Source organism: Carassius auratus, unplaced genomic scaffold, assembly GCF_003368295.1.
Source record: "Carassius auratus strain Wakin unplaced genomic scaffold, ASM336829v1 scaf_tig00005868, whole genome shotgun sequence".
NCBI lineage: Eukaryota > Metazoa > Chordata > Actinopteri > Cypriniformes > Cyprinidae > Carassius > Carassius auratus.
In genome coordinates, this window is record NW_020523709.1 from 17,313 (window position 1) to 33,339 (window position 16,027).

General features: G+C 36.3%; 1 protein-coding gene across 1 annotated transcript; it reads right to left on the bottom strand.

Annotated features, from left to right (window-relative positions):
• Positions 1-205: 205 nt before the first annotated feature.
• Positions 206-13,142, bottom strand: LOC113071069 (carbohydrate sulfotransferase 11-like). Its single transcript, XM_026244437.1, has 3 exons — positions 12,654-13,142; positions 2,664-2,746; positions 206-1,493 (listed from the first exon to the last, which is right to left on the bottom strand). The coding sequence occupies exons 1-3, from the start codon at positions 12,745-12,747 to the stop codon at positions 648-650; spliced, it is 1,023 nt and encodes a 340-aa protein (XP_026100222.1). The 5' UTR covers positions 12,748-13,142; the 3' UTR covers positions 206-647.
• Between the last annotated feature and the right edge of the window lie 2,885 nt (positions 13,143-16,027).

Here is a 16,027-nt window from a genome sequence, read left to right on the forward strand (position 1 = left end):
CCAGCTTACGTCACGTCCTAGTACACACCATCAGTGCGAATGCAACCCTTTAAATGGTACTTGGAAATAGTTTACGCAAAATCGTCCCAGTACTTTAGAACTGTACATTTAGTTCTGGAACTAAAGTGGTGCGAAAGGCCCATATATCCAGGGAATGTTTGAAAGGAGGCTTTGAGATCAGCTTCATGGAATCGCTTCGAGATTAATGTCAAGGCTTTGCTGGTTCCAGTTCAACACCAAAATCCACAATAAATATGCTACGTAAACAATACCATAAATATAATTTTGGATGGTTGAAGAAACATTCATAGCATTTGTCTGTTGATGAAGAATCCTGCTTCACTTATCAACATTCAGAAGGACAAAGGCACATACTTGGAGCTCAGTCGACATTTGCCAAAGGAATTACAGACAGTATTTTGTGAACTTTTGGGATGGTATGCAACACCCCACCCAGCACTAATCTGTTCACAGTGCTGAATTTCACTTCAAAAGACCAATGGAGACGCCATATCCAAGGTGCATCCTCTACAGGTTCCCTCAGGCGATTCACTCAAATCCAGACACAAGCTAAATTTTAGTCATTGCCCGCAAGATTCACATCCATGTGTACAAGTTTTATGATCAGTTGAAACTCGCTGAACTGTTTATCTCAACTTCAAGTAAGCCGGCACAGAGTAGTTAAAAAGCAAGAAGTCCATTCTGTAAAGGTTGAAGAGTTTCTTCTGGTAAAATGGACTGATGTTGTCGAAGAACTTAGCAGTCATGTCACCCGTGGTCCTGGTGCTCTTGGACATGGCGGGAAATTTGACCTCTTCTTCAGCACCTGCTAACTTCAGGATGTAACGTGAATCTTGCACAAGAGTCTCATACTTGCCCACCACATCGTAATGGATCAGGCAAGGGTGGCAAAGTGAATGAACCCTTTCCCAGTGCTCATTAAACGGTTCCTCTTTCTGAGTCTGGGGGTCCACTAAATAATACACAAACTCCTCAAAGGAGACGTCGTTGCCTTTTTCCAGTGCTTCAGCCTGGGGGTCCGCACGATGCCTCTGGATGATTTTGGTCCCGTAGCGTTTATGGAATGCCGTGTTGTAGCTACGGGTAAACTTGTTGCGATATGCAGAGACAAGTCTTTCGAAGGGTTCACGCACAAAGACAAACTTCAGATATGTGCGTAGCCGCTGGTTGATCTCGGCTGTGGAGTACTCTGAGAGTGAACGCAGGTTGCCCACTACGTGAGCCTCGTTTGCTGGAATAGCCAGTGGTTCGCGATAGTGCCCATCTCCTGTTAGCACCATCAACACACGTTTCCAGTTTGTACATGCCACTTTGGGGACATAGCAATACAGTAACTTGTGTTTATCATCCACTATGAGGTGGCGGAGGTCCTCCGGGCTGAGTACACGTCTTTTGTGGGTGTGGGTGCGACAGGTTTCCTCCAGGAGTTCCCTTCGACCCTGCAGAGTGGCCTGCACTGCAGACTGTTCCAGCTGGATGACAGAAGGGAATGGTATAAGAGGAAATGGAATTGGAAAAAAGTCACCATTTGTGTTCCACGAAAGAAAAAAAGTCACATGAGTTCAGAACGGAATAACATTTTTGGGTGAACTATTGCTTTAAAAATATTTTCTTCTGAAACTGAATTTCCAGATTTCTTATCAGCGCACCACGACAGGTTCCACTACACGTTTTTGCGTGATTTTATATGATATGACAGTTGTTGTTTGAGGGAAGTTCTTGTGAAACAATGAGGCACATAGCGGTAAAAGGAGCGTATCATTTTTGCCTGGGGGATGATTCACAGATGTGTTTAATAATGGCAATATAATAGGATTTGATAAGCTGGTAGTGTTCCAACAAGAAGGATCTTATCTAAACGTTCCACTGAGAACTTTAAAGGGATAGTTCACCCAAAAATGAAGTCTGCCATAATTTACGTCATGTCATTCCAAACCAGTACAACATACTTTGGTCAGTATAACATAAGAGCAGACGTTTAGCAGAACATTCTGGCAGTTTGCTTCCACTACACAGTGAACAGTGTCTGTAAATCTCAAAGGCTATGGTATGGCTTAAAAAATTAATATGGTGCACAAGTCACATGGATTAATCTTCTTACATTATGTTTGCCAATTTTGAAATTTGACAGACCCAACTATCTTTTACTTGAATTATTTTAAAAAAGCAGCCAGGATTTTCTTCTTTTCAGTAGAAGAAAGTCGGTCTTAAAAATTTGGGAAAATGTGAGCAAACAAAAGCATTTTAATATGAATTAAATAAAGAATTTTCACCATTTAGTGCAGTGCACACCCTGGCATAGCAGTGATGCATATAATTTCATTTTGTCAGATGGTTAGCATGTGTCTTAATAAGATGGTGATTGTGTAAAAATAAGGTGTTGAGGGTGAATGAATTGAGCCCCAACAGGAATGTGAGGTTGTTATTTTAGTAATTCATCCTCCACTGCTGTTAAAATCTGTCCCTTCAACACCGGGGCCCAAAGAATTCACTCTGTCCTCTGTTAATCCATATAATTTATACTTCAAAATTGCTTGCAAATGTATCATCAAGTACACGTTGTCTTATTTAAACATTTCGTAACGTATTTTAGAACCGTTAATCAACAACATCTTTAATGATTTCATTGCTGAAATACATACCTGTTCATTTTCTTGTAGTGACTGCAAAGGGCTTCTTCCCGATTTAACTGAAGAACTGTTCCAGCCTGAAAACTGTTCAGAAGCTACAAGCACACAACAAATGCAAAAATATGAGAAATGGCAACAAAAAACTAAAATAATGGCTCCAAAAGCAAAACATTTAGACATCCGTTAAAACATTGAATTGCTTTTTAGGCAACAGAAAATATTGCTATTAAATATGGTCATTGTAGGTTTTAAAAATCTTCAGTGTATATCTTGCACTGCTATTGAAAATTAGTGATACATCAAAATTGGGGCTAGTAATCTATGCTAAATATCTTTTTAATAATATAACGAGTGCATTAGCTTTTATTAAAGGAACTTATATTGACCAGAATATGACTCTGAGGTGGGGTCTTTTGATGTGGGCTAGTAAGAAACTAGAACCTAGAAACCACATAGCAATATGCTAAAAACCACTGTGAACTCCTTAGCCACCACATAGCAATGCCTTGACAACCACTCACAACATCCCAGCACTGTGACTGCAAGTTTTGTATGTTCAAGCATCACTCAAATTTTCCTCAGAAGAAAGAGCTTCTTTGTGGTTAAGGGACTTGTGTGATCTTGTGTGGAGAGAGCAGATATCAAAGCACTTTGTCTGAATGGTCATGTTATTAAACTGTAAAAGATTAAAGCGGTTCATTTTCAGCATTTTGGAACCAAACAGTTACTGCATTCTCTGACTCCTGCTCCTATAGCTGATAGGCCCTAAAATTCCTCCTTCACATTTGTATTCTCTATAGGAACAGTCTGTTCTCTTCAGTCCAAGTCACTTCCCCCTTACTCCCCTTCCCACCCACTCACACACACAATCTCACGCGCACACACACACTCCTTCAGTCTGCTTTGGGGCCCTGGCTGCTAACATAAGTGATTGGTTTTGCACATGTGCCAGCAAAGTCAAAGGGATACTTTAAATACTCAGAGAGCATAAGCTAGCAAGTCTGGACACTGAGAAAGTGGAGGAGTAAGCATTCATGGCAAAATGAGAAAAGGCACTTTCTATTAATAACTTTTTAAAAGTTAAATATTAAAAAGGACATTTTTCGGTAAATGGTCTATGAAAGACTTAACCCTCAAAAGATGCTGATCATCATTATCCAGACAAACTTAAAACATTGAAACTTTTGGGGAACTTTTCCTTTATAATTTTCTATCAATAAACATAAAATAAAAATGATAATTAAATGTTCAAATTATACTTAATTTGGTAAAATACGGTCACGTGGGACTGATTAACAATGTATATTTATCAAAAATATCTAATGTTAAAAAAGCTTAAAAAGAATTAGTGGTACACCAATTTGAACCTTTTGTGGAAATTGTCAGAAGACATACAGTACTAGAAAAACATGGATTATATGAGGATCAGATGGAAAATGGAAGAAAAGAAGAACATGATATAACATGGAAGGGGCAGAAAGAAGGAAAAGTGGAGGGGGTTGAGTACATATACAGACCAAAATGTGTGCTATGCGAGCAGGCGCTGATGGCTTTCCCAGCCTTTATATACAGTCATCATTCAACTGAACAAATGGAAAAATTCAATTAATACAAAACTGCAAATAAGCCGACAGTGAAAATCAAGTCTAAATGTGCCTTTTTATTTGGGGGCTTTTTGACTGAAAATTTACCAATAGTCTTGTTTATAATGGGAGCGATCTGATTTTGCACAAGTCTTTACTAAGTTTTCAAAATCAAACAGAGAGTGAAAAGGTGAGTAGTCCAAACAACTAGTAGAATCTTAGTTCATGAAGATGTAATTAATATTCATGATTGTTTAATTAGCCAGATGATTTACGCCCCCTCAACAATGTCTGCCTTTCAGCCAATACATTAGACTTGTTCAGTGAATAAAAAAAATATTAGCATAAAGGTTTGAGTTGTGCTGCTCATATACATTTCAAATACTTTAAATGTGAAATATCTGAAGTAAAATTTTAAAATGCTCCTATCTGCTCCAAAATCTTATGACTCACTGAAGTTGGTTACCTCACAACAGATAATGGTAGTTGTGAGGTAACCAATGGTAGAATGGTAGTGTGCAAAGTCATCAATAGAACTATTTAATGTTACACAATGCCATAATTCGATGTCTATTCCAAGCATATCAGAGCTGCCATCGCAAAATTATGTCTTTTCACTTTATACTCATATAATCAACAGATGAGAATATTTTATAAAGGAAGTCTGAAAGTACGTGCAAGAGGCTGTTAGATTCACAACCACAGAATGACTTGCAAGCTAACTTCCTCTTGTGACTTTATTTTTATTTTTCAAAGTGACACAGTAATCTATAGAGAATTGCTAGAAGAAAAATACTAAATTGAAGTTAAATGATGACTAGACATAACATAGTATCACCCCAAAGAAATACTTAATTTGGCTTGAAATGCTAAACAATACTTGACTTGACTAAATGAGTTTTCCAAACAATCCTAAGCTACGAAGTAGAAAAAAACAAAACACTAAATGGCTTCCAAAGGTAGGCAACAATGAGGTCTCTTTTTTAAAATCTTGTAAGTATTCAATATGAGTGAGGTTCCACAAATCAACCAAGGCCAGGCGGCAACAACAAACGTTGTTTGCTGGAATGCTACACAGGCTTGTGGCCAATAATGTTGTTCTGTGAAGGTTTATAGAGGGCAACACACAAATCAGTAAGCTTTTATCAAAAGTTCACAAGGTATTGGGCAGGAAGCCCTCCTGCGGCACTGCAACTGCACGCTTACTGATCGAATTCTGCTTGGCCTCGTGCGGAGAGAGTTTTTTATGTTCTGTGCGGTAACTTTTGAGTTTTTGCTTTACTCCTGAAATCAACTGATTTATCTTCTCAATAGTCTTCACAGCTGGTGTTCTCGCTCCTATAGTCTAAATATAATTAGACTGTGGTACATGGAAACACATTCAAATGACTTTGAGGGTCATGTTTCTCTGTTTAAAACAACAGTGGAAACATAAGTGCTCATGCCTCATGGTGATGTCAGGAAGCATTATGTATGTGTCATGAAACCCATCAGAATTAGAAGTGAAACCAGTCTGATGTTGAAATGAGAACATTTCACAAGCTGTTCTTATTCATGTAAAATGTGCATTAAACCATCTGCCATGTGTCTGTTTGACTCATGTTTCCAAGAAAACACTACATCAAAAATAATTTTCAGTAGTACGATGAAAATTATTATTACAATGTATCGCAGAAAAGAATAAAACTGACTTACTGTAATTTCAGTTTTTTGCCTTGTTTTTCTCTCTACTATCTTGCTATAGAGTTGATCAGTGTACCTTGTACCTTGTAGGGCAGAAGTACTTGGTGTTTTGTGTACAATATTGGAGCTCAACACTAACCATGTTTACATGACCATTCAAAAAGATTGACGTAATAAAGATATTTTTTTTTCTAATTTTTTTTTAAGAAGTAAATTAGGATCACCAAGGTTATATTTATTTGATCAAAAAGACAGTAATTACAGTAATACTGTAAAAAAAAAATTTGCAATTTAAATAAAAATGTTATATATTATAATATATATATATATATATATATATATATATATATATATATATATATATATATATATATATATATATATATATATATATATATATATATATTTTTTTTTTTTTTTTTTTTTTTTTATGTATTTATTTATTTTTCCTGACAATACTGACTTTTTGGCAGCCATTGTCCCAGTCTTCAGCGTCACATGATCCATCAGAAATCCTAATATGATGATGATTTGGAGCTCAATAAACATTACTTATTATTATCAGTGTTGAAAAGAGTTGTGCTGCTTTACATTTTTGTGTAAGTATTTTAATGCTGGTGGTCAAACCTTGAATGTTCAGTTATGGTGGATATTCTGTATAAGCATCCCATAATTCTGGGAGCTGCAAAATGGAGGCAGTTATGATTGGTTAAGCTATAAAAGACACATTTTTAAAACAAGAATGAACTTGACTGAGAATTACTGATTTGATCAAAAAAGTTTTCAAAATTACTAAAATGCTTAGCTTGAAATTCTAATGAATACCTACAGAGACCTGTTTCTGTAAAAATGAGTCTTACTTATCATTAAGCGTTCTTAGGGAAGAAGGGAACAGTTTTCAAACTAAAGCAATAATTTTCCTTTCTGCCCCAAGTACACTAGAGGAAGTAGAACTCCAATGGGTGCCTTAATATGCCAAAAAGCAGAATCCATTACCGAGTGAGGAATGTGCTTAATCAGAGATTTGGATAGAGTTATGTCCACTCATAGTGGCTCAGAGCGTCTTACTGTACAGTATTCCATTCATAGCACGAGCTTTACTCTCAAAACTATAGATGAAATTGAGAAGAGAGAAAGAGATGCAAATAGTATGAAAAGTTCTCTCTTTCTCCTTAGAGCCTCAATGTGAGGGTGTCACTCTATCCCTGACTAACATAGAGCTGTGACTGTTCATCCCAAATCCCCAAATTCCATTTTAGGCTGGAAATTTCCCCTTATTTATTAAAAGGATGCAGTCTTTTTCTCCTTCCCAGGCCTGAAGAGTGAACAAATTATGAAAACAAAAGAGAAGACACAACAACCTTGTGACCCTCAAGCTGTTCTAACATCTGCCTTCTATCCGAAGGAGGGCCAGTGTTTGGCAATCAAACAGTCTGTTCATGTCACTTGCGTGATTTGTTTATTCGATCCAAATCTCTGACGGCTTAAAAATCGGTCTCCAGTCTCAGCTGTCCGAAAGGAAGAGCGAAGGATCAGGAGGGTTGGCGGGACCAGACCAATGCCCCGGCAGCATGTTAAATCAAAAGCATCTTGTGCGCAGTTCCTCATACAATATAAAACAGGTCTATTGGGAAACTTGGCACTGTAGGGCAGAACGACTCCCAGAATTATGTCATTTTATGGGTAATGGAATGCTTAGACAAACCAGCAATGGCTGATGACGCTATACTAAACACATGTGCCTGAAGGATACTGTCAGAAAGTGGTTTTTAAACTGCTGTTTGTTTATCTGTTTAAGAGAGCATCAAAACCCATGCTTTGGAAAGAGGATCAAACATTAAAGGGACAGTTCAATGAAAAAAATCTAACTTCTGTCATCATTTACTCACCCTTACATAAGTGCAAACCTGTATGACTTTCTTCTTTAGAACACAAAAGTTATTTTTTAAAAGCGTCCTTTCGCCCATAAGCTAGATGGGTCCAAAACAAACATAGATAAAAAAAATCAATCCTTCTTTTTGTGTTATAGTGGAAGAAACAAAGTCATACAGGTTTATAAACAACATGAAGTTCAGTAAGAGACAATAGTTTTGGTTGAACTATCCCTTCAAATTGTTTGTTAAATGTAGGTTTTCAATCTAAAGTCTTGGACTGTCCCAACCTGTCCCAAGGCTCAATCACTCCAGTTTACTCCAACTAGAGCATAAAATGTGTAAAAGACGCGTAAACAACTTAGGAAACAATTACTGGAGAAAGTACAAATCCAAAATCTAATTTGACCTTCAATCACTTCATAATGTGACTCAATTTTCAAAGATCAAAGAGAGTTTCACTTCTAGGCCTCTGGATTAATGGACTTCATAAGCTTTTCGAACAGACCCACGTATGATAATTTGAGGTTTGCTTGATGGTAAAGAATTAGGTCATGTTTTACAGCCATGTGGTGTAAATGTTTTTTTGTTTTGTTTTTTATATCCATGAAGAAACTAGCCCTACATAATAAATCAACTAGCTGGACAACTAAATTGAATTACTTGACCCATCTTATAGCTGCAATAAACAATTGTGACAGTCAACATCAAGAATAACTACTTTAGTTTATTTTAAGCAGTTTTACCAGAGCGAGCTGTAAAGGAGCGGAAGTAAAATGCTTGACTGAGATTAATCAGGCTGTGTCAAACTAAACAAGCGAAAAGAAGTGTGACTTGCAGCAAATTCAGCAAACACTGCCTCTTTAAACACAAACAGCAGTTAAGTGATGGTGGTCAGATAAGCAATGAAACTGCTGCACACAGCAGACACAGCCTTTATCAGAGGAGAACATGAAGTTGACATCATCTCAGTTTCAAATTGCCCACAGTGCGTGTGATGGAGCCAATGTCAAAGAAATGACCCCCACCCCCTGTGTTCTGACTCAAAGTCAATTACTGCACAGGAAGGGGAAGCAGCTCCATATGTTTGGCCATAAACATTCATGAGTTGAACCTCACCATTTGCCTTTTGGCTGGACAAGTTTTCTTGATGTTGTTCTTGATGACGTATCAGCAGAAGAATAAGGGGAAATTCAATATTCAGTAATTAAACAGAATAAATGGCCAACACATGAGGTCGGTTACCACACATGACACATGAGTGGTTCTGTGAAGTATAATTACATAAATACAAAAGCCATTTTAAAGTAATTACTGATAGCTGCTGCAAGTATTAGGCCAGACACCTAGAGAGCACTACTTTTAAGATCACTTGTATCAGCTCTTTTTATTGGAACCACTTTTTAGAAGCAAAGAGGACAGTGGTATACAGCATAGCCAAACTTCCTGTGAAGTGTGACCATGTGACCATTGCAGGGGTGTGGCTCAGCAAACAACTGTCCATGAGCCAAACAAGAAAAGCTTTAAGCAAATAATGCACAGTATGAAAATGTTGAGCCTAGAATGAGTTTTAAGCACATTCAAGCCTATATAAAATCTTCCCAGTTTTGAATGATTCACCTTGATACATCAACATTAGAATGAGATTAACGGAGTGAAAATTCTGTCATCATTTACTCACACTCTAGTTGTTCCAAACCTGTATGAGTTTCTTTCTTCTGTTGAACACAAAGAAGATATTTTGAAGAATGTTAGTAACCAAATAGTTGACAGTAGCCATTGACTTCTATACTAAACAAAATACTATGGAAGTCAATGGCTACCCACATTCTTCAAAATATCGAATTTCTTGTTCAACAGAGGAAAGAAACAAACAGGTTTGGAGCAAGTGAAGGGTAAAGAGGTCCACCAAAAGAAGCGCCTTCAAAAATGCAGGTGTGATCTACAAACACCTGTTAAGGAGAGACAGTGAAATATTACACAATGTTATTTTGCCATAGACAATATATTTGCTAAAGGCAGAAAGCTTTTCCAGGGTCAGATTCTGAACTATCCTTGAGCAGCATGTACCATAAAAGCTGCCTTACTCCATACTAACAAGCCTGGGCAAGAATGGTTCAATAGGGCCAAATCTAGTAAGGGGAAGTGGATCATTAATTTAATTGAAGAAAAAAAAAAAAAAAACTTTCTTCATCAACACCAGCTTTGCAATCTTGGCAGTATAATAACATTTTTACCAAAATACTCTGAACTTGGCTCTAGTCTAACTCTCCTGGGCGAAGAGAAAAAATTGAAGTTTTGTTTACAACACAAAATAACAAGAATATAAATTAGCTATGACTACAAGATTATCTCTATTTGTTCAAAGACTCTTATCTATAATTCACAGGAAACTAAGCACCATCTACATATCTTTTGTGGTTACATACTGTACTTCACTGCCCCATGCTGTTTTTGATCATTTCCAGGTGATTTTCATAAATTACTGTCACAGCAGAGGTTTAGCTCCATAAACTGTCATGAACCTAAGTAATCTCTGGTTGAAAAATCTGACATGGTCACATGAAGCCTTTCCCAAAACTCTGGAGAAACTCAAGCCACTGACTTTAATTCCCCCTTCTTCTCAAATCTCACACTATCCTTCTTCAAGGTGATCCGTTCTTCTCTGAAGCATCAGGGTAAGGTTTAAAAGGTTTCAGAATACCCCAGAGTGTCCCAGTGGGGGCTTTCCAAACATTCCGGATTTTCTCTCTGTCTGCTTTGTTTCAGCGGGTTTCAACAGCCGTTTTTTGTTCGCTGTTCTAAACTGGCTAAAGTCTAAATGTGTGCACTCTAAAGTCTGATGTCCTTTTTAATAAGTCAAGAGGAACTGCTTTTTTGTGGCATGCTTGTCTATGTTATCTAAGCTTTATTTACTTAAGCTTGTCAATTGGAAGTGAAGAAAATGCGCTAAATCTTTCCCAGTGAGCAACTGATGTTGAAAAGATGTCAGTTTGACGTCAGAAAAAATAACAACAAAAAACAGGTCAAATATGCAAATCAAACTGACTTTAAACACTTGACATGACACTGATTTTATGTAAAATGAACGTCAAACATATTGTCTTAAATCTACATTATTAAACCAGTTTCAGTGTGGGATTAACTTCCTTTTTTCACCCAATTACCACCGGAAGAAATTTCTGTCCAAACTGAATTTAAAATGATCTTACAGCATCTTGAGTTTTGACATCAAAAAGGCAGTCATTGCTTAAGGTCTTGTCAACACCTGGTTTTAAGATGCTTTTCATTGAGATCACAAGTGGACACGTTTAAATACAGGTGTAAAGGGGTTATAAAATAAAACATTTTCCGCCACTTCTAGAGGAAGTCGAACAAGCAGTCAACCTTTTGTAGTGTAGACCTAACATGTGAGCATCATGGGATGTGTTTTGAGAAAGCAAACCAAAACAATTGATTCCAACTAAGCTATGTTGTGCCACACAAAGATTACAATTGAAATTGTAGTTACCGTGTCCTTTCGATTCACTTCCATTTCCTGCTAGCATGTAAACAGCATAATAGCTTTGGTCATTCAATCATATTCATGCTCTGCACACAAGTATGCCAGAATAAGATGGAAAAAAATAAGAGGAAATCCGAACACATGTGGCCACAGGAAATGCATTTAAAGTGCATGTTAAGACCAGGTGTAATCGTTAATGTGTCTCAGCTCATAATGTGATCAGATCACTGAAAACATTGTGTACATTTTAATACCAGATGTAAACAAGGCCAAAGTTCTCGCATAGTAAGAAGTCATTTTAAGTCTTTTAACAGGGGTTTTTAACAGTAATTCTGGTGGATTTGGAAGACAAAAATGGGAGAAAAGGTGAAAATGCAACTCCAAATGTCACTAACTTATGACTGTGAAAGTGAACAGTTGGGACTGCAAAAAAAAAAAAAAAAGAAGAAAAAAAGAAGCTTAGTTTAGAGTGGAACGACCTGTTTGGAGTTCAAACCAGCAACATTTTAGATATCATCCTAGATTTTAAACCAACAGACCACTTAATGCAAAGTGACATTTAGTAACTTTAACAGGCCAGAGCCAAAATAACAAGTGCTGTTTCCTTGATGGCACTGATCCCAGACATTTCGGATGTCCGGACCAGGGAGGACAAGTCAGAATGCACTTGCATATCATTGCCCACAGTTAACGTTTAAAAGATGAATGTCATCAATCCAAGAACGAATATAGTTATGTGGTCATGGTCTGTTAACAAAAAGTCTGATTTGTAATCTAGATTTGGCTGATGAAACTTAATCTAAACTTTCCTTTTTCTACTGAATGAAAAAGAAGAAGAGCTGTACACCAATTACAGTTTACCACTGAATAATGCAGAAATCATTGTACAATACTTCAAAAAAAAAAAAAAAAAAAAAACGCTACAACATATTGAATCATGTGATTACTTGCTATACTAAGATTTGAATTGTAATTAATGTGTCCAGTTCATTCGTCGACTGAAGCCAAAACTCAGCAGAAGTTGTTTTGAACATAAACACATTCAGCATTTACCCTGAACAATAAAAAATAATGTCTCAGTTAAAAACAAATATGCATATTTAAATGAAATTTTAAAAACCATATCTGTTAGCCTATGTGTTGACAAAACTGTTGTACGATTTAATGAGTCAAACTATTGACATCTAATCATATGAATCGAACATGTCAGACTGGAAAGGCTTGTCGGAGTCATTCGAGAACCAGTTTGCCGAACAAACTGTTCACACCCGGTTTTGTGACCCAATTCTTTCGAAGGATCCAATTTAAAAGAACAAATCCTTAATGAACCAGACATCGCTAGTTTATTATCAAGACTCACCTGATCTTGAGATGTTCTGGAAGTATAATATAAGAATGAAAAACGAGCCGACGCATGTCGCCAGAAACATCCGACCCACTTTGGGCTTTATCATTCTGATACTCCTCCAAAGGACGATGCCCGACTCTCGCCCGGCGACAGAGGTCCGATAAGGGCTGTTTGTCACCGAAGAACAATCCTAAAAGCGTCTGTCCAACGGGCTCCTCATTTTAAAAAGAAACCCAAAAACAACTCGGTGGAAACAGATTCCGTTACACGCTTTACCAAAGCAGCCCGCGTGTCTACCCGAGAACAGACCGCTCTACAGTTGGGTGTTACACGAACCATTCACCTAAAAAAAACCGAACAGGTCCAACTGTGTTTCAGCGAGCCTTCGCTTTCCGAGCGGTCGCGTCAATTATGCAAAAATTCCATTGACAATCTATATGCCTTCGCTACGTCACATGTTGCTCTTGTCTGTTGAACTCAACTTCCCCGAAAATATGGAGGGCATTGTATCAAAGTTTCGTGCATGACGTCACGCCCCACTAGCATCGAGCTGAGTGCCCAGGGGGCCCTGGGATGTGACGCAACAACTGGAACCCCTCTAGCGTGCGAACGTAAAACTCGTAAAAAAAGTGTTTTTGTGACGTTTCTGAATGAAAGTATACACATGAATAATTTACTTTAATATCTTTAAAGATATAGCTATTATATTAGCCTGTTTCTATATCATTATTTTTAAGATTTCATACTTTTCCGTCTGATAAATCACACACACTTTTATAAACGTGTCTAATTCTAAATTACTAGGCTATACATTAAGTGTCAAACTATACATTTTTGTCATAATAATGTATGTTTAGTGACATCTGGTGGAAAATACAGGAACATTCTGTCTGACTGTTTCCTCTCTAATCCAGGGGTCTTCAAACTTCAAGAGCTAGCTAGGTCTATATATGGTGAGTCTGAATTCTCTTTGAGGTTTGGTGAATTGACCTTGCATAACCTAAGCACAGCTCACGATACTGAAAACTTGTCAGGCAGCATAGAAGTGTTTCTATGATTTTATCACTGACATCCAGCCACACCTTCTGTCCACCTCAAGCAAGCATGCATGCATATATAATTTACTTTAGAGCACACAGATAGCGAATGCAGAAATGCTAGTGTTTCAGGTTGCTACAGTTTACCTATATTAGGTTTTAAACAATGGAGGTCAGTGATAGTGATAAACCTTCAGGTCAGAGTCAAAGTCCATAAACAACTGGTCAGGTTCATGTTAATTCAGAGTCAAAATGACCCAGAAGAAATGGGGTTTTACTATTTATATACATGCAAAATATAATATATTATAATAACTATAATTACAGTAGCAAGTAATAAAAGACGTACATTTACAAATCATAAAAATGTTTGATATGTGGCCGTATCTTTCCAGTCAGGATGGTCAGCGCTGTGGGACTGAGTAATCCAGTTCATGGGCCAAATTTGCTGATACTTTGTGGGTATGCTTATTTAAACATACACACTTTATGCTCTGTCCATTTATGGACTTGGCAGATGCTTTTTATGTTTTCCACTGTCGCCTTTGGCTTGCTTAGTTGGGGACGCTTGGCTTTTGAATTAGAGGGACAGAGGAAGTGTCCTCATAAACCACCTACATTGTAATATGCCATTCCCATGTCATTATATAAATTTATGTCCTCATAAACCACCCAAACTGATGCACGCGCACAAAATTGATGCTTAAAGTAGTACATTCTTTTAAAATTACTTATGGGAATAACATAATTTAATAAAATATTTGAGTGCCTAATGTAATTGCATTTCCCTCCCCCCAATATATTTTCAGTTAAATGAAAATGTATTATTTACATTAAAATGTATTTATATTAAGTGTTCTTTATTTTTATATGCGTTTTATTACTTATGCTTTCTTTGAAATATGATTAAAGGGTGCTTTCAAAGTTGTTGACAAGCATTTATAGTAAACAAAAATATACTTGAATGTCATTACTTTTGAAATTTAGGTTTTAAAATGTTATTGAAATGTATCAATTGACTATGAAAGTCGCAATTTGTTATATTTATATAAATATAATGTATTTACTTTAAATGTAGCATTAAATAACAAGTACTTAAGATACTCTTTAATATGTAAGTCAACGCATTAAAATGTATTTTTAATTCACAAAATATTCAAAAATGACTTAAAATGAAAAATTAGATTTGACCTCATAAGAAATCCCTAATTTGTTTTTGTTTAAAGTACACTTTTTTTTTACAATATCTGCAACTTTCTTTTTCTTTTTTTGACATTTCAATGAATTATCGTACACAAAATACTTCATGCAACTTTAACACCTAAAAATGTCAATAAAATAAATGTGATTAATTTTTTTTTTAAGTCAAGTCATATCTTTGAAGATTTCCACTGAGATCAGAGATACCCTCAAATTAATATTTTCCTTTAGTGATTTTCCACCTACAATTTTAAGCAAACTTGGTGTGTGAGGCACTTACAGAATGAAACTGACACCATTGATCCATAATTCATGAAATTGCTAAATAAAAATAAAAAAGAAAGAAAGAAAAAAAGAGTCAAATAAGACCTTGCTCCTGTTCTATTCTATTTTATTCTATTAAAAAATGCTGTCCTGTCACTTTTGATTAATTTAATATATACTTGTTGAATAAAAATCTTTTGAAAAAATGTGTTAATTAAAAATCGTACTATAATTAAAAAAAATAAAGTATTACAAATAATTAATATATTTAATAATAAATAAATCATTTTACATGTGCATTTTTTCAAGGCTTGGTCCACTTCTAAAAAAAAAAAAAAAAAAAAAAAAAGTAGATGAAAGAAGCCCCAAGAGCTCTGACACAATTCCAATGCTGATGTGACTTTAATTAAGTTCTGTTAATCACAGTGGCACTGGACTGTGGAAACAAACTCAAGGTATGCCTCAGTGTTCCTCCCCCTGGTCTTGCTTTAAACATGGTTCTTGATTCAGAAGCTTAAACATTTTATCCACACTTTAAAATTCCTCATATATGCATCCCATTATTCAGAATATATACATTCCCATTTTTCAGAAGCATTAGGAAACCTTCTCTTCCTATGAGAAGGTGACAGACTGGTCAAGCGTGAAGAGGTGAGAGGTTTCAGATACTGTACAGTAGTTCAGAGGAGACAGCAGGCTGAGCAGAGACTGAATGGTGAGAGATGGAAGATTTTCTTTTCATCAGAACTGGAGTGCAGTTCTTAAAAGCAATCAATAATAATTTCAAAAGATATTATACCCTCTTTGCTTTTTTTTTTTCTTTGTGTTTTGTACAAACATTCTGAAATGTCCAGAAGAGTTTTTATAAGGTAACGTTACAAATAA

What these genes read in the sequence shown, in the direction of transcription:
- LOC113071069 (XM_026244437.1), bottom strand. Translation starts at nt 12,747, where the DNA reads ATGATAAAGCCCAAAGTGGGTCGGATGTTTCTGGCGACATGCGTCGGC. An exon ending in CCAGAACATCTCAAGATCAG is followed by an intron (nt 2,747 to 12,653) that starts GTGAGTCTTGAT and finishes GTGTGCTTGTAG; the next exon opens with CTTCTGAACAGTTTTCAGGC. An exon ending in CACTACAAGAAAATGAACAG is followed by an intron (nt 1,494 to 2,663) that starts GTATGTATTTCA and finishes TCTGTCATCCAG; the next exon opens with CTGGAACAGTCTGCAGTGCA.